The sequence below is a fragment of the Cygnus olor genome, chromosome 7 (assembly GCF_009769625.2).
Source record: "Cygnus olor isolate bCygOlo1 chromosome 7, bCygOlo1.pri.v2, whole genome shotgun sequence".
In the NCBI taxonomy this organism is placed as follows: domain Eukaryota; kingdom Metazoa; phylum Chordata; class Aves; order Anseriformes; family Anatidae; genus Cygnus; species Cygnus olor.
In genome coordinates, this window is record NC_049175.1 from 25,473,492 (window position 1) to 25,490,737 (window position 17,246).

The window sequence follows — 17,246 nt, forward strand, 5'->3', positions numbered from 1 at the left end:
GACCATTACTTGACAAATAGCTGATAAACCGTCTGGTCAACTCATCATAATCCAGTGACAGAGACACTCCATCTCCTCCTGGTCCGGGAGGCCCCGGTGGGCCCTGGGGTCCAATCAGATACTGACGAATCTCTTCTCCTGGAAATGAAAGGCACTTCTTTAAGACTGTCCAGCTGCTTTAAAGAAGCCAGGTGTGAGGGGTTCTCAGCTGAGCTGAGACCTCACCACTAGAGAGACCACCCAAACCTATGGATGCAAAGCTCCTTTCCCCTGCCCCTCCTTTTCTGAGTGTGATCTGCCCTCTGTATGGAGTCAGAAACATTTGTGACAGGACAGGGAACCTCCCAGAACCGGTGGTCCCAGGAGAATGACAATTTGGATAGCCAAAGGGACCTTCTTGTGCTCTGTGTCTTCAGGACACCCTGAACAACATCTTGGGTAAAGGGAAGCAAGGGTGACTCGGCTGGCAAAGACCAAGCTGAGCTTTGTGGCATTTCAGCAGCTATTTGTCTGTCTGGAATGTGGAATTGGATTGACTCCCCACCAGAATGAAGCGTAGGCCAGCATCATCCATACCTCCAGGTACAGCAAAACGACACCCCAGTGATTTATCTATCAATCAGCCCACAATAGCAGTGCGTGGAGGAAAGAATACAGAGCTGGGTATCCTGCCCACCTTAAGAACAAAGGCACAGTGAGGCTTTGGGGTGGGCAAGAAGAAATGGGAAACTTTAAGAGAGTGGGGGAACTGGAAAGTAAAGCCACAGACTTTCGTGGGAGACAGAGAAACTGTGGGGAAATCCTGAAGAGAAGTGATGTAGACAGATGTCCCAGAGAGCCAAAGAGGAAAAGGGAAGGGAGAGACTCAGAAACTGCACAGTTATAGCAGTGGGTGTGAAAAGCAAACCAGGTGAGAAAGCATAGCTTCTGGAAAGCATGCAATCTCTCTAGTACAAGACATAAATCTGTATCCAAAGGACTTGGAAGGAGACACTGCAGGTCACTCAGCAGCACCTATGGCATGCCTTAGCCCTCCAAAGCAGCTGCTGCTAACACCAGCTGGAGGCAGGAGACTAGAGGGAAGGACAGACCTCCAGGCTGCTGGGATGCTTCATCCCCATCTCCCACGTTTCTCTTCAGGGTCACTTACTCTGCAGCATGTCCAAAAGTTTTTGATACAAAACTGATGTAGTTGAGACTGAACTGACATATGACTGATAACGATCTGAAGAGCCTGTGGAATAAAAAGGTTTTGTGTCAGGCAAGATTAAGAGGAGGTAGCAGGTGAAGAGGGGTCAGGCAGGGACACAGGAAAGCTGAATTAATCCAGTTTAACTGGTGGAATGGGCTTCCCATGGAGAGCACCACAAGTCAGCTGCAGTCTCACACAGATTGGTCATTTCCACAGCAATGTGGTCTCTGTTCTCCTCTGAGATTCCAAGATGCTTCCAAAAGTTTGGGGAATTTCATCTGCTTTAGGAGGGCTCCAAGAAGACAAGACAGACCCAGAATATCTGAGACCATGTACACCAAATACAGCCACCTCTTGGTGGGGCTTGGGGACGTTACAGGGTCTAACAGCTGATGTTTAATGTGAGACTGCTTAAACAGCAACTATCAGTTAATCTAAGAATTAAAATGAGAGAAGGCTCAGAGGCCACTTCAGCTGTGTGGAGTCCTAGGCTAAGACATGCAAAAGGTCAGGCTTTAAGGGGCTGCTGCTTAAAGACTGTTGTCTCTCCTGAGGTTCTGGTCTTCTAGGTGTTGCACAAGCTCAGCAGAGTGTGATTTGGTACTCAGAGCTTACCAGCACAGGAACAGGGTGCTTACTTGTCATATAGCTCATAACCCGGGTAGCCAGCTCTGCATAATCCAAGCTATTCCCATCTGCAGTGGTGATGATCCCGGGTGGGCCTGGAGGGCCTGGTGGGCCTTGGGCACCGGTCAAATAATGCCTTACGTTGTCACCTAGGTGGGATGCCCAAGATATGCTTACATCATTAGAGGGAAGATGATGGCCGTATGCACAATTATTGGACCCTTTCCCCCTAGGGAAAAAGCAGGGCCACAGAAGAACAGTTCTGCAGAGGCCACAGTGGGCAACAGCACTTCATAATATTCAACAAAAATAAGGCTGCTGCTTCTAACAGTGACAAGGGGCTCAGGGAGCAAAAGGAAGACAGGCATGCATCTGCTGACCTGCAGCAAAGCCCAGTCATACTCACTTTTCAGGTAGTCAGTGACATACTGCTGGATCTCTTGAGATGAACTTCCACCTGGGCCAGGAGGACCAGGTGGGCCGGGAGGACCTGGGGGTCCCTGAATTTGTCTAGATCCACCTACAGAAATCATTGCAAGGAATGTTTTTGGCATGGCTGCATTAGACCAAGCAATCTAAGCATTGAGCTTGCATTAAGCCCTTCCCACAGGTCTGGGAAGAGTTTTGGGAATGACCTATGCAGTCAGTGGCCCTCCTTCTGACTCCAAACACACTCTAAGCATGGGCTATTAGGTAGTGTGTCTTTAATTCATTTGGCATCTTACAATTCAGCCTATGCAGATGGGCAGGGCTGAATCCAGAGATTTCCCTGGCTTCGTACTGACAGACCTGCTCGGTTTGTGCACTGAGAACAATGCTGGGCAGAAATGTGGATAGAGAGCCAAAAAGCACTCAGACTCATTAGGCTAACCCCACTGCCCTGCTGCTCCCAGTCCCAGACAGGAACGTCAACATTTCCTTGTAGCATCAGAGCAATGATAGCTTCTTACCTCGAGATGCTCCTGGGATGCCAGGAGCGCCTGGGACACCTGCATCACCTGGAAAACAGAGTGAAGGAGACACAATTATAATGGGTTTCACTGCATGCTGCATCCTTGGTTTGTAAAACAGCTGAGCTGCATGTTGGCAGAGAGGCCACCACCTAGCCCTTGCAATGGTTATCTTGGATTAGCAGCTTGTTGAGGAAGAGCAGAAGGAAGAGGCCACAGCAGCCACCCGGATGCCTTGTGCTTGGAGGAACTCAATTGCCCCAGTTCTGCTGTGCCCGAAAAGGCAGGGGTGGGAACAGCTGCAATTCCCAAATGAGCAGGCTGCTCCATCCTTTAGTCCCAACCCAACACAGCTGTGTAAGGCCACCAGCAAAGAAAGAAGGAAGATTTTCAACTTCACCTTTGGGTCCTGGCGGGCCTGGTGGGCCTGGAGGTCCCTGCATGGTGACTGTACCACCTGCCAATTGCGAAAGGACAGTTAGAGATTCAAAGGAATAAAATGTGTGGACAAAATCCTGGCTCCACCAAAACTGAGTTAGGATAGAGCAGGATTTTGCCCCCTGTCATCTGCTTATGGACAATGAATTTAAAGGAGGAAAAGGGGTACAGACTGACCATGGGAGGAGAATCCTGGAAGGCCAGGTTCACCTGGTTCTCCTGCATGGGACACAGAATGGAGGAGCAGTCATATACACAAACAAGCTACACTGCACCCCAGTGACATCCCCTGGAAGCTTTCTTACCTGTGAATCCTCGTGGACCTGGTTCACCTGCAAACAGGGGAGCAGAGGAACATCGTTAACATCTGTTTTGCTCTGATCTGCAACAGCAACCCATCCCAAACTGCAGAACCGTCTCCTGGTCTTTAATTTGCAGGGCAGGAATGGGGAACCAGATTAGATCCCTTCTTTTCCTATCAAGTGAGAGCTGAGCTATGCTTAACGTGGCCACCTCCTTGCACTGAGTGACCAAGTCCATGTTCTATTTTGCAAAAAGATTGTTCCTCTTTAATGGGAAATCTGAAGTTTTGAATGCTCCCGAATCCTGGGCTTGCAAAGCTGGGCTCTGTACACAGCAATTGCCTTGACATCAGTACTGGAGACTAATAAATTTCTGCAACAACTGACTGTTTTTACTGAAGCATGCAGGAGTACTACATAGTGACCACTGTGCCAGCTCTCCTACAGCCAGAGAAAGGCAGGAGAGTTTCTGCATTCAAGCCCTTCCTTCTTTCTTTTCAGTCTATGGTGCTGAGATCCCTTCAGTATCTTGGTGAGGACTCACCTTGGTCTCCCTTCGGGCCTGGTGGACCTGGTGGACCCGGTGGGCCTGAGAGGAATGTTTCTGTAATTGAAACAAAAATGTTTCTTCATGACATCTAACAGAACACGATACAAGTTTCCTTTGGTTTTACCTGTTCAAAACCAAGGGTATGCTCTCTGGAACCACAACAGGCAGGACATTCCCAGGGCACAGGTGAGGGAGTAAGTGGGAAGAGCCTACCTGAGGTGGACATAGAAGATCCTGGTCTCCCTGGTGGGCCTGGAGGTCCTGGCAATCCCTCTCCTATGGAAAAGGGACACAAACAAGCTTCAGAAAAAGTGAGCCTCAGTAATGTGAGCAAACGCATGTCAGAGCTCCTCCACCTCCAGCCATCTAGATAACTCAAAATTTTCCAAGTATAAGACAGTGTCATTATTTTCTGTGCATATCTATCCCCTTTTGCTCCTTTTCATTATCATTTGCCGCTATAGCAGATGTAGGACAGAGAAATTCCCCTCTTTGTGGTGCAGCGTGCCTATCCCAGCTGGCCTTTGCTGCATTAAGAGGGAAGGTTCATATGGTCACATACCTGACCTGCTCCCCTTTGCTACTGAGCAGAAAGCAAGGAATGGGGTTATGTTCCTGTCTCACGCCCTCCTGCATGTCCTCTCTTCTGGCTGTGGAAGGCAAGCTATCACTTTGCTACAGGAAGTGGAGTGGGGACATATTCCTCACGGTCAGAGCTGCTACATCTGTCCCCAGCTGGAAGTTAAAGCTGGACAAGCAAGAATTAAATACGGAATTGTTTTCAGTTGTTTCCTTTGGGGATTTGAGAACACTGAGCGTCTTCCCAAGAAGCATGACTTATGACTTACTAGTCTGTCTAGCAAACCTTTGCCAAAGCAAATCTGCTCCCTTGGGCAGCATCTCACTGCTGTGAAACTATACTGCAGTGAAACTGTATTAATAGGAACCCACTATGTGAAATCCTGCTTCCAGTGAAGTCAGTCCTAACAACTCCCAGCATGTCCAAAATCCTATCTGGCATACTGCAAAGTGCAGGACAGAGGCACTAAAAAAAATATCTCACTTTCCAGGGTTGTTTCAGAGAAACAAGCTCTTACCTGGTGGGCCACGAGGTCCAGGGGGTCCCTGCACAGATTCACCTAATGATGAAAGAAACAGGGGTGTTAGAGGGTGTTTACATGGCCAGCTGCACACTCCAGAAGCATGCCGAGTGTGTCTCCGTGCCCCTGCTTACGTGCTGAACTCTGCTGTATTACATACCTGGTGGTCCAGGGGGACCTGGTGGTCCTGCTCGCCCTTGTAAATCTGCCATCACTGTGCAAATGAAACACAGACAAAAAGGAAAAGCTTGTTGCTGTGAAGCTACTGCAGCTATGGAAACACTTGTTATGTTGCTGATAGAAGCTCCTGCAGTCAATGGTGGACCCAGGCAAGTGTGACTCTGTGCTGTCCTCTGCCTTGCCTCCTCTGCACGCTTACAGAGGTCCCAGACCCTGAGAATACTGACTGTAAGTGCATCACACATCTAGCTTTGCACAGAGCAAGCAGGTACTTTCTTCAGGACACTGCTAAACCATTCTGTTCTGCTCTACTTATTCCCATCCTGAAATAGCATTTTCCTCCTGTGAATTTGTCCTCTAATTTGCTGAGAGATTCTGATTTTCTTCTATCCTTGTTGCTCAGATTGATGTGCCCTTTTAAACCAGTTCTCCCCTTACAGATGGCTCCATGTTCATACTACTCAGGGATCCGCCCTGTGCAAACAGTGTCTGAAAGGCCAGACTGAGACCCCACAGCTCTGTGACCATCTCTCCTGCTGAGGACTGTTCACTAACCACCACTCCTTAGTTTTCCTCTCAATGACATGGGCCTGGTGCCTTCTAACTCCTTTTGAAAGCACTTTGGGATGCACGGATGATAAGCAGGGCAAAAGAGGTGGCTGGTATTGTTGTCCCACCACCAAACAAATGCACACACACTTGCCCTATGGCCTGTTGAGGGGAAGAAGGTAGAGGCACCTCCTGTTGGCTGTGAGCAGCCTCAGGGCCTCTAGCAGCTCTCCAAAGGAAGGAGTGGAAAGCCAGGCCCACTTACTCTGAGATGCCAGTGATGAGACTTCTGTCCTGATAGTTTCTACCACAGCTTCTCCTGGGGATCCCTTCTCACCCCGTGGACCTTTTTCAGGGAAAAAAAAAAAAAAGAGAAAGCAAATTAGTTAACTGAGAGAGGGTGACATTTTGTACCCACTCCTCATCTCCCTGACAATGGGTTCAGATTTTGCTTATGCGAACTGGGAGCCTGCACTCAGTCCCTGGCTCTGAGGGACACTGGACTCAAATGTGGAAATTACTGCACAATTTGCCCTAAAAGGACCATAGAAAACCAGCTAAGAAAGGTTCTTAGGAGAGTCAGCTCTGCTCAGGCCTTTCCAAACAGATGTCTGCCTAATTGGCAGTGGTTTCAGTGACATTATTACTAATTTGGCTGTAGTTTGTTCTTGCATCTTTCAGAATAGCAGGAGGTATACAGCTGAGCTATATCCCATACCATAGAAAGGCAACTGCATTTGAGAAGTGCCTTAAAAATGTCAGCTTACAGAAAAAAAAAAAAAAAAAACAACAAGAGGAGAAAAAGACATTTGCAGCTTCCACATCACACTGGCTCTTACTATCCTCTCCTTCCCTTGGGAAGGAAAAAAAAAAAGGAAGAATGGAAATTCTTTAAAAGATTAATTAAGCTCAATAATGCAGCAAAATGAACTGAAAGGAACAAATCTGCAAACAAAAGTGACTGAGATTGTGCCAAGGGCTGAGAGACTAGAAGCAAAAGAAAACTAATGAATTCAGTTCTCTTAAGGAGCAGAACCAGGGCAGATGGAGAATGGTACCTTGCTGTCCAGGGAGACCAGCTGGCCCAACAGGACCTGGTTTCAAAGGAAACAAAAACAAAAACAGATTGCGTTAGATTTTCCTGGTTCTATTTTATAGTAGCAGGAGAGAATCAATAGGTCCTTTATAAGAACAGAGGCTATCAAATAATGTATTTGTCTGCTCAAGTAAATGGAATTGCTATGGGGTAAGAATTCATTAAAGTGCTTGGTACCTCTCAGACTGGGGAAATAACCAGAATGGCACTGACCACCACAGAGATGCAATAGGTCTAACCCTCCTCTTGCAGGCCCTGCTGCAAAGGCTAGTTCTACCAAATCAGCTCCAGGATTAGTGCCAGCTACACAGGTAGGACAGGCACAGAAGTGCCACGAGAATCAGAAACTTTGCTGCTTGACACCAGTGTGCTAGAGGGCAGAGCATGACCTAAGAGTGGTCTTTCTGCTGTCTTGAGTTCACAGTTAAGACTCTTAAAAAAAAAAAAAAAAAAAAAAGCACTTAATAATTTTGGTTTTGGTGTGAGGAGAGGGATTAGACACACGCATGCTTTACTGAGAGGCAAAAGAGCTTGATTTGAGTTGCTGAATTTGGCCTGTCCCTAGTTTGTACTCATCAAGAGATAACAATAGTCTTCCCAGTTTCTTCGTTTTCCCAGCCCTTCCTTCTGTCCTGCATCATTGCGATTGTATCCCATTTCTCCTTTCTTTAGGGCCACTGCCTCCCTAATGCTGCCTGAGATCTTGGTCTTTCTGCAGGGAAGGGTGAGGACCATGAGTATCTAAACTGCCTGAGCAATCCTGCCTCACAGATGGGGCCGCCTGGCAGGGACAATAAACATGAAATGTTAAATTAAGAACTAGATACACAGCAATGAATGCAAGCTGCCTGCAAAAAACACTGCAGAGGAGCAGCTTCCTCACCTGGAACACCGGGGGGTCCAGTGGGGCCAGGTGGGCCAGGTGGGCCAGGGGGGCCTGGGAGAGCAACAGTCGATGAACCCTCTGAAAAACAAACACATACACTTGTACACATACATAACACACACATGCAGCAAACGTGCAACAAATCTAACCTTAAGGAATGATTTGACCATCTATAGCAACACTGGGAGTCCCCAATACAGGTCTGGTACACGGTCAAGATGAGTTTAGAATGCGTAACAAATACAGAAAAAATCTTCCAAAAGCACAAGCGCTTGAACTCTCACAGCACTACGTACCAGCACTGATGACTTTGCCTGGAGCTCCAGGTTCTCCTAAGAAAACAAAGAGACAAAAGTTGAACTTTTTTTTTTTTTGAAAGATCTGTCACTGTATCAATGACATTGTCTTATTTGTCTTAATAAACATGTGATTCCTGATCTCTTTGCCCTTGATCTCTTGCGTGAGAAATCATAGCACTGGAGGGCTGTGGAGGAAGCAACAGAGCCCAGCTAATCCACAGATATAATCCAGAGATAATCCAGGTTCTCTCCAATCTTTCCAAGCACCACATCTGCCAGAATAGACAACAGGCCTTGAATTATCTGAGGAAGGTGCACAGATTCCACTGCAGTCACCAGGCATCACACTCACATGCCCAGGGCAGAACCAGGTTTGCTAAGGTTTTCTCAGCTGGAGAACTAGCTATGCTGAGTGCCTTAGTGGGTGCCCTGCCCTTCATGTGTGCTCAGGGAGGCTTTGGCTACCAACTGTTCCACAAAACTTCCTTTCCTAAAGCCACTAGATGCCACTGTTGATTCAGGGACTGGTCAGCAGAGCAGATAATCCTCCTTCAAATGAAGCACTTAGAGAGAAAAAGAGTATCAGGGAAGAAACAAAACTCACCTTTAGTCCCTGGTCTGCCGGGGTTCCCTGGAAGTCCTGATATAAGGTAGACAAACAATTTTAAATAGGTAGCACAAATATTATTCTGTTTTATTCAGGTACCCGAGTGAGTTTCACTTGTAGATTTATAAAAGGAACTTCCTACTCAAGAACCTGGCTTTCAGCATTTATAAGCAGGTTATGCCTACTTCACAAGGTCCCTGACAGCAGGTGGAGGGTTTCATGGCGGATTGAGCTGGTAGTGTCCTTGGGCCTCCCTTCTCCCACTGCTCTCTGAACGATGGCACTGCTCACGAGATATGCCTGTAACTTCTCCCAGGTACTGCTCCCTGTTCGGAGGCTCCTGGCTAAATGCCCTGGTGACTTGCCCCCCAAACCACTTCTGCCTGCAGAACATCACATCCTCTGTTTCCACCTCTCCCCTCTGTTTCTGCTGCTGATTAGAAGGATTTTTCAGTGATACATAGGGAACTGAAACACGTTCTTTGTTGCAAATTATGTTCTGGGCAGAGGCAAACTCTCAAACACTCCAAGGCTCTGCATTCCTCAAAACTTATGCACCAACCACAAAGTCTGTCTCAAAAGCCAAGGAAGAAGAAGAAACCTTCGAATATCACTTTGGGAGCCCTGAGTTGTACAGAGGGATAATTACAAAGGGTTTTTGCCCGTATCAAAGTGTGTCATTGATAAACTTAAACATGGTGAAAAAACCTACCTGGAGGTCCTTGGGGTCCTGTGAGACCTGGGGGAAAAAAATGGGCAAAAATTCTAAGATATCTAAACAAATTTTGGGCAGTGGAAGGATAGACAAGGAAAAAAAAAGATTACGTTTGCTTAAAATTATAGCACACAGCCCACAAGTAGTGCAAGTTGGCTTAGCACCTGGTAAGTAAACTGAATGTTGGCACTGCTGTTCTGGCCTGCAGTGTGTGCAATCCTGAGATCACAAAGGGCCTAAATTCCCTTTGTGTTTTCCTTTTTTCACTGTCTTACTTTACAGAGATCCACTGCCAGTCTTAATGTCAAAATAAGACTGGAAATTATTGACAAAGACGTGTTCCTGACCAAGAAAAAATGTATTTTTGTTCTCTGTATGCTTTTACCTGGCTCTCCTGCATCTCCAGAAGGTCCTGGAGGGCCTCGGGCTCCTGGCATTCCCATAAGACCTGGTTCACCTGGGGATATAATCACCGTTACCAACCCATATCTCACTGATTTATAATCTACCAATCCAATCCATTCAAGCTTGGCCACCAGCCATCCCATCTATTGTACCTTCATAGCCAAGTGGCCAATTTCAGCATCAGGGTCTGGGAGGTGAGCCCCCATGACAGAAAAGAATTGCAGTGAGAACAATTCAGTCACAAATTTACAAGCCGGCTCCATTATATGTCTCAGTTCCATGCTTACAAGGTTGACTCTACAGTTTTCCTGGGATAGTGAGGCATGTCCCGGGACATGAATCAGCTGCCATCTTCTCCCACCCTTTTTACAAATCAACTGCCTGACAAATCAGAAAGTACCTGCTCTTCTACCTCAGAGGAATCTCTTACCTTTTTCACCTGGCTTCCCATCACGGCCAGCTTGTCCTGTCCAAAAATAAACAGACTCTCAGGGACTGGTAAAATAGTACCACAGTTGCCCAGTCTTCTTACTAAGCGGAGCACAGCCCTAAACACTAGGAAGTGGCTTTTCTTCTTATTGCATCTGAATAAAACCTTGGCTGCAGTTACTGAAGATCCAGAAAAAGTTCACTTGAAACTAAAGTGTAGGACAACTTTTCTGAGTGTACAGACTGATTTTAGCTATCTAGAGAAAAGACCTGTGATCAAAACCAATACAATTCCGTTCACAAGTTGGTCCCTTGTCTGTGCTCATAAAAACAGACTCAAGGTGGAAATGGCATTGTCCAACATATAAACATAGCTTTTTCTGTTACTCACCTGGTGGTCCTTTGGCCCCTGGCTCTCCTGGAGGACCAGGTATACCTCTTGAGCCTTGTTCACCTGTAATGAGATGACACGAAAATGGATCAAACAGATCTTGGTGAAGATGCAAGTTATGACCATTAGCAATATTTGGTGCTTTGCAACTGAAAACCAGCATTGACAGGATGTTCAGACCTCATGATTCATGGCTGTTTCTGGGCATCGAAAGGGCTCAAGGGAAATGAATACAGGGCACATGAGGGAGAATTTCCCCAAAAGACAAATACAAAGATTCCTACCAAGGATGGGAACTATTTACTTAGAACTTGGGTGCATATAATAGAACTCCTATAACCAGCAACTTTTTTCAGAAAGCTAACTAGGATTGACTGGGCTATCTGCTATTTGAAAATTCAAATAATGCATATGTATATTAGACAGGCTGCTACTTCAGGAAAACAATCCACTGACCTGTCATTCCACGAGAACCTTTCTCACCCTGGTCACCTGCAGTACAAAAAAGGAAAGGATTCTGTGAGACTGTTTCATTGTGAAATCTTTTCAGCAGAGAAAGACAGTCTGCTTTCTGACAAAAGCACAAAGGAGCAAGCCAAAGAAGGGTAGGGTTAATTCCCATGGACAGTATTCATATCTGAAGGAGCCTAAATAAAATATCCATAAAAGATATTTAATTGATCGACATACCTTTGGGTCCAGGTGGTCCAGCAGCTCCTTTCTCACCTGAAAGATAAATGGATGATTGAACAATAGCAATAACAAATCAGACAGGAAAGGAATTTCATATACCAAAGAAAGTCATAGAGGAAACACAGAAACTCCGATATCAGAGAAACTCAAACCGGAACTTCCTTTCCTTCAATACAGCTCCATCCATGTTTCCTCATCCAGATTTCTCTATTATCTCTCTCATCTATTTCTCAGTATTTTCTTGTAATCACTGAGTCTAGTTCCTCCTCCTCTTTCCCCCCTCTTATGCTTTTCTCTGCCCCTAGCACCTCAACACTCTATGCTCAGATCAAGTGTGTTTCTCAGAGCAGTGCTGGAAAAGGAACATCAGCTAGTGCTGCTCTAACTGCACAGGGGAAGAGAAGTTTACCTTTAGCACCTGGGAGACCTGCTTCTCCTCTAAATCCTTGTAGGCCAGGAGGACCTGCAGAAAAATGAGATGAGGGAGTTAATTCATCCCGCTTACGACCAAACACCATTAAGGAAGACAACCTGTGAGAAGTTGTCACTTTTTTTTTTTTTTCCCTCTAGTCTATAAGGCACCATAGCAAAGGAAGGCAGCACTCACCTGGAGGGCCTTGGGGTCCTGGAGAACCCGTCAGACCTGTGAATAAGGAACACAAATGTTCTTTCAGAATCACCACAATCAGAAAATGAACAAAATATCTTTGAGTTTGACCAACAGCATCCACAACCTAACAGATGTTTAAGAGATCAGAATCTCCCCAGCCCCAAGAAGAAATGGCATCACCAGCATCCTGAAAATCAGGACATTGAATCTACACAACTTAGTTCTTGTAACATAGAGGAAGCGGTTTTCCCTAAGGTAAGGTAAAGGGACTAAAGCCTTCCATCTTGGCTGAGACGTTGGGATCTGTGCTCCAGGTAGGATTCAATTCTTTATAGAGCAATTCGGATCCCCGTTACATGAACTGTAGAGCTGTAACTCTATTAACAACCTGTTAGGGGTATGGAATTTATCCTATCATATCTGAAAGCAGAGAAAAAACAGATAGAAACATAACATATATTAAAGATTGACGTTTTTTGAAATCTCTCTGCTGATCCCCACTCTCACTAAAAATCCCCAAGAATTTATTGCTCTAAAGGTTATATGTACCTACCAAACTAAATTTTAGCTAAAATGAGGACTGCCAATTTATTTTTCTGATTAATGAAGTGCAATATAAGTGAAACAGGAAGGCTGAAGTGTTCATTTTCTCCTCACAGTGCACCTAGACAGTCTGCCAGGTTCTCTCTGTCCATATTTACCTTTAAGGCCAGCAGAACCTGGTGGACCAGGTGGCCCTGGAGGACCTGGCTCACCAACAGCACCTGCAGAAAAAGAGCATAAATAGATAATGTAGAATACAATTGTGATCCCATTTCCCCGTTCCCCATTTTCCATTATTATTTTCTCTGGCAAGTGTCATGAATAATCTGCTAGGTAATCTGCTTGTCAGTTCAAAACACACAAATAAGCATGCATTGTCCAAGAAAAAAATCCCATCTCACTGAGCTTTAGGATGAGAAAGAGAATAATCCCCCAGTTTAGGTGAGTTGGATAGCAGGGAGGATAACCTTGATGCTAAGAGCTTTTGCTTCTGCCAGACTTAAACTTGACTGTGAAATCTGGCAAAACAAAAATATTTGTTTGCCCTTTGTAAGCTTGGCACAAAAACCCCTTAGGTCAGATCTGTCTGTGTTGGGAACATCTAAAATGCAATTCGGATTTGAATAATCAAATCAAATCCTATTCCTGAGGTGTCTGATAAATCAGGACCAAACTCCAGCTTTTGTCTATCTCAGCTTTATCCAAGAACAAGAGACCTAGTTCCTACCTCTGTCTCCTTTTTCTCCAAATCCAGGTGGTCCAGGCTCTCCTCGAGGTCCTGGTAACCCTTCTCGACCTCTTTGTCCCATGGGACCCTCCATGCCAGGATCACCTACAGGAGACAAATGCCTTGTTAGAAAAGTTGTCTTTACACAGGCCTTGGGCAAGAAAGATCCATGTCTGCCTCCATGGGGGAAGGCAATGATCACACCAAGCTATGTCTGTATTCCCTTGTCAAGTGCCAAACAGCTGTGAGAGACTTGCAGCACTGCTGAAGATGCTTACCCATGCTCCCTTTCTGTCCTTTCGGTCCTTCTGGCCCTTGGTGCCCAATTGGACCAGGAATGCCTGGAAAGAAAAACACAGCAAACGTTCAGAGTCCTTGTCTGTGTACCATGAATGAATAACATGCAAATTAGTGGAACCTGGGAACCTGGAGGGATTCAGCAGCTGGGCTAAAGGATTTATTATTTGCAAGTTGGGTACTTGAACAGGTATGTCTTTAGAAGAGCACAACAAATATAAGAACACAAGGAAGTCAGGCCAAGTACTCATGTAGCTGTGGGACTCTTTCAAAAGTAGTCTGGGATCTTCACACCCCCAACTTAGTAACGTTCAAATAAAGGAAAGTCAGGCTGAGACCTTGCTCATAACCAAATCTCTGTAGCTCAACATCAAGGTATTAATCAAGTGACTTAGTCCATCTGCACCTTGAGCAAGATTTGCAGTGCAAAATTTGTTCTTGTCAACAGTGATGTCAAGAGTAACGTCACTAAATGTCCTCCCTCAAAGGGGGATTGTACTACTGCTCACCTGGGACACCAGGAAGTCCTCGATCTCCTGCAGGGAGAAAGAAATAGACAGTCAGTGAGGAAAACATCTTCCCTGTTTTTTACATTGACTGATCCTCACCCCCTCCTAAAAAGGAGTTTATGTTCCTAGCATGTTTATAAGTTCTACCTTCTCCAGCAATGCCATGCTGGGCCCCTTGTATTTATGCAATGGATTGAATTGTTCACACTACACGAAAACCTCTGAAGCACTCTGTGATTAAACCAGGTATAGTTTTACCTCAGGAATAATTTTCATCCAGGTGAAAAAAGATCCAAGATTCAAAATAACAATTGTTCTCTTTCCTACTGTGACCTCTAAAATTGCCTTTGCCAGGAAGAGCAAAGACTGTCACAACAACATCTAAACCACAGGGTGCATCAGCTTCTCTATCTGACTTCTGGGGCAATAAAAATTCATATGCTACCTAGGCCCAACGGAAGGCTGTCGAACAACCTGAAACAGCAGATAACTCCAGACTCACCTTTAGGACCTTGCATTCCCATGTCACCTGAGAAAAAGAGAAGAAAAATAAAATCAGGAGAGATCCTGGAGATATTTCCAGTGATCACTCATGTATTTTGTTTTTCTAGTTGCTTTTTAGCCTTTAATAACATATGAACAAATTTTAGATGAACATGGACAATTCAGCCCTGGACAGTGCAGGACCAGACCCATCTCACTAGCAAAATACAGGATCTGGCCTTTCACATTCACACAATGTGTTGGGTGATTGGGCCTCTTGTATTAATTCTGCATGGGACCAGGCCCTTCACAGTTTAAGTGGCAAACCAGCTTCATGCTCTTTTTGTATAAGTATAAACCAGCATCAACGTTTCTCACTGCCAACTGCCTCTTGTGACAACATCCACTCCAACCTTGAGCATTGCCAGAACCAAGGACTGGGACAGGGGAACAGAGGGACTATATGGCTATACCTTTCATACCAGGTTCTCCTCTCTCCCCTCGGAAGTAGCCTGCAACAGGAAGCAAACGTGCTGTTAGACTGTATTACACAACAAAATAGCTACTCGCTTCACATACAAAGATCCTTCTAATTAGATTTTGAGGCTGCAGGTAGCACAGACTATCAAACACGATATGGCTTTGGGAGTAGAGTTTCCTCAACAAATTTGCCTTCGCAAACCCTTGAACTGCTACGAGTTACATGAAACCTCTGAAGCTGCGAAAATGCAAGCTCCTCTCTTAGACCATTTCCATTGAAAGAGAAGTAAATAATCTTTCCCTCGCTACCAAAAGTAGCATGAGAAATAAGCTGTGGGTTCATTTTTTTCTGTGCAGTTCTTTCAAAATGGAAATCTCACTTGCTACAGCTTCCTTTCTTCTCCCCTCCCTGCTAGCTTTGAAGGATGCACCACCTCTGTCAGTTGGCAGCATTCTGTGCTCCAGCAAAGCTCTGTGAGGACAGGTGAGGACTCTGTATTTGAGAGACTGCACTGCACTCCAGAAGTCCTGGTCTTTAGGTCCTTATGAAGCCAAACTCTCCTACTCCCCTTTAAATAATCTGGTCTCATGCAGCATGACAGACGTTTACTCTGCTCACCTCGTTCTATTTCCTTGTTCAGTCTGCTCTTCACCATCAACCAAACTGATTCTTCATTTTCAAGAAGGAAGGTTGAAGAGGGTGCCACACCCTGAAGATAGTCTACTCTTGAAATGTCTTTTGCTATGTTTGGACTCCCTTGGTTAACTGCCAGGAAACTGTGATTGATTTTTTCCAGGTCGTCCACACGAGATTTCAGCTTTCTCACTTCTTCCGCTGGAAGGTTAAAGTAAAATGCTTGGGAACATGTAGATGGAGGTTCTATACCAGGGACTTCTAATAGCAGTGACAAGGCAACACTGTGACAGAGAGCTATGGACACTGAATTTTGCAGGATTATTCTTTGCATCTTTTTTATTTATTTTTTTTCCTAGCAGGGAAATCTGGAGTTTAAATGACAGCTTTGGAATCTGCTAGTCTCAGAGGAGAAGAAAGACCTCAGACCTCAGAAGTTTTCCCACTCTCCTCACCCCAAGACTATATAAACCCTCACTGACAGTTTATATTCCATATCCATTCTTTCTGTCCATTTGTAATATGTTGGTGGCAGTCACAATTTTGAGCACTGAACACGCTCCTCCTCAGCTCTCTGGCTTGGCACCTCTGATAGTGAGTTACAGTTTGCTTGGCCTCTTTGCCAGCTTAAACCCTCTGTTACTCCTTCTGTTCCATTCAACATTTTATTCATCCATATAAACTCTCTCCTGTAAGCAGAAGGGGGACCTTACCTCTGCAGCTTCCCTTTCTCTCCTTCTCACCATGGCTGTAATCTTTCTCAGGGACAGGGATACACAGAGGTGGATTTCTGTTCAGTCCCAGTGTTAACTACACACGGAGATCTGTGACCCAGCCAGCTCTTGTGTTTATTTCTTACCCAGAGCAATGAGTCCAAAGAGTAACCCCAGGAGAAGCAACCAGGCCAGAAGCAAACCGAGGAGCCATTTCCACCAGCTACAGCAGGAACCACAGGGACACCAAGATGGTGCTGATCCAATTGCACCCCCTGCATCACCATTTCGTATTTCTGAAAGAGGGAAGGGGCACTCTCACAGTGAACAGCTCCTTGACTTCAGAGTCAAGAACCTCTTGAATAAAGACACCAAGGTCAGATCCATTATACAAAGGGCCACAGATTTACATCTCACTCTGCATGCGTTGGGTGTTACTCTAGTCCCTGTGGAAGCTGTGGACAGCATTCCCAATGGGAATTCCAACAGGACATAACAGTCAGTGCTTTTTGAAATAAGTGCTTTTTGAATTTTTTCATGCTTAAAAAGTGTGACTGCTCTGGCGTCAATTTGTTCTACAGTTTTGAGCTGTAAATAATAGCCAGCAATAGCCAGCATGGTCTGATCCTTCTCCTCCCCACAAATCTGCCCTGGTAGGAGGATGCAGCTGTACTGTCAGCTAGCCAATTCTCTCCAGCAGCAAAAAAGTGCCACAACTGCCCATTCATCCACAATAAAATAACAGGTACCAGTTTCTCTGTCACTTTTTCTGATCATTACAGACAGAGCAGCCTTCTGAACATGCCCTCCCTCTGATGCCATCACACAGAGATCATTCACC

General features: G+C 45.5%; 1 protein-coding gene across 1 annotated transcript in view; it reads right to left on the bottom strand.

Moving 5' to 3' along the window:
- The window catches only part of COL17A1 (collagen type XVII alpha 1 chain), a 38,791-nt gene that overhangs the window by 5,062 nt on the left and 16,483 nt on the right, over positions 1–17,246 (bottom strand). Inside the window, exons 17-49 of the mRNA XM_040564537.1 lie at positions 16,552–16,701; positions 15,678–15,893; positions 15,052–15,090; positions 14,598–14,624; positions 14,096–14,122; positions 13,568–13,630; positions 13,290–13,394; positions 12,721–12,783; positions 12,017–12,052; positions 11,819–11,872; positions 11,407–11,442; positions 11,173–11,208; positions 10,717–10,779; positions 10,327–10,362; positions 9,877–9,948; positions 9,489–9,515; positions 8,774–8,809; positions 8,167–8,202; positions 7,868–7,948; positions 6,947–6,982; positions 6,154–6,234; positions 5,320–5,373; positions 5,157–5,198; positions 4,273–4,335; positions 4,054–4,113; positions 3,513–3,539; positions 3,385–3,426; positions 3,170–3,226; positions 2,770–2,817; positions 2,226–2,339; positions 1,831–1,968; positions 1,151–1,234; positions 10–138 (exon numbers count right to left, since the gene is read on the bottom strand). Coding sequence (XP_040420471.1) covers positions 10–138; positions 1,151–1,234; positions 1,831–1,968; positions 2,226–2,339; positions 2,770–2,817; positions 3,170–3,226; positions 3,385–3,426; positions 3,513–3,539; positions 4,054–4,113; positions 4,273–4,335; positions 5,157–5,198; positions 5,320–5,373; positions 6,154–6,234; positions 6,947–6,982; positions 7,868–7,948; positions 8,167–8,202; positions 8,774–8,809; positions 9,489–9,515; positions 9,877–9,948; positions 10,327–10,362; positions 10,717–10,779; positions 11,173–11,208; positions 11,407–11,442; positions 11,819–11,872; positions 12,017–12,052; positions 12,721–12,783; positions 13,290–13,394; positions 13,568–13,630; positions 14,096–14,122; positions 14,598–14,624; positions 15,052–15,090; positions 15,678–15,893; positions 16,552–16,701 — 2,178 coding nt within the window. The remainder of the gene's footprint in view (positions 1–9; positions 139–1,150; positions 1,235–1,830; positions 1,969–2,225; positions 2,340–2,769; positions 2,818–3,169; positions 3,227–3,384; positions 3,427–3,512; positions 3,540–4,053; positions 4,114–4,272; positions 4,336–5,156; positions 5,199–5,319; positions 5,374–6,153; positions 6,235–6,946; positions 6,983–7,867; positions 7,949–8,166; positions 8,203–8,773; positions 8,810–9,488; positions 9,516–9,876; positions 9,949–10,326; positions 10,363–10,716; positions 10,780–11,172; positions 11,209–11,406; positions 11,443–11,818; positions 11,873–12,016; positions 12,053–12,720; positions 12,784–13,289; positions 13,395–13,567; positions 13,631–14,095; positions 14,123–14,597; positions 14,625–15,051; positions 15,091–15,677; positions 15,894–16,551; positions 16,702–17,246) is intronic.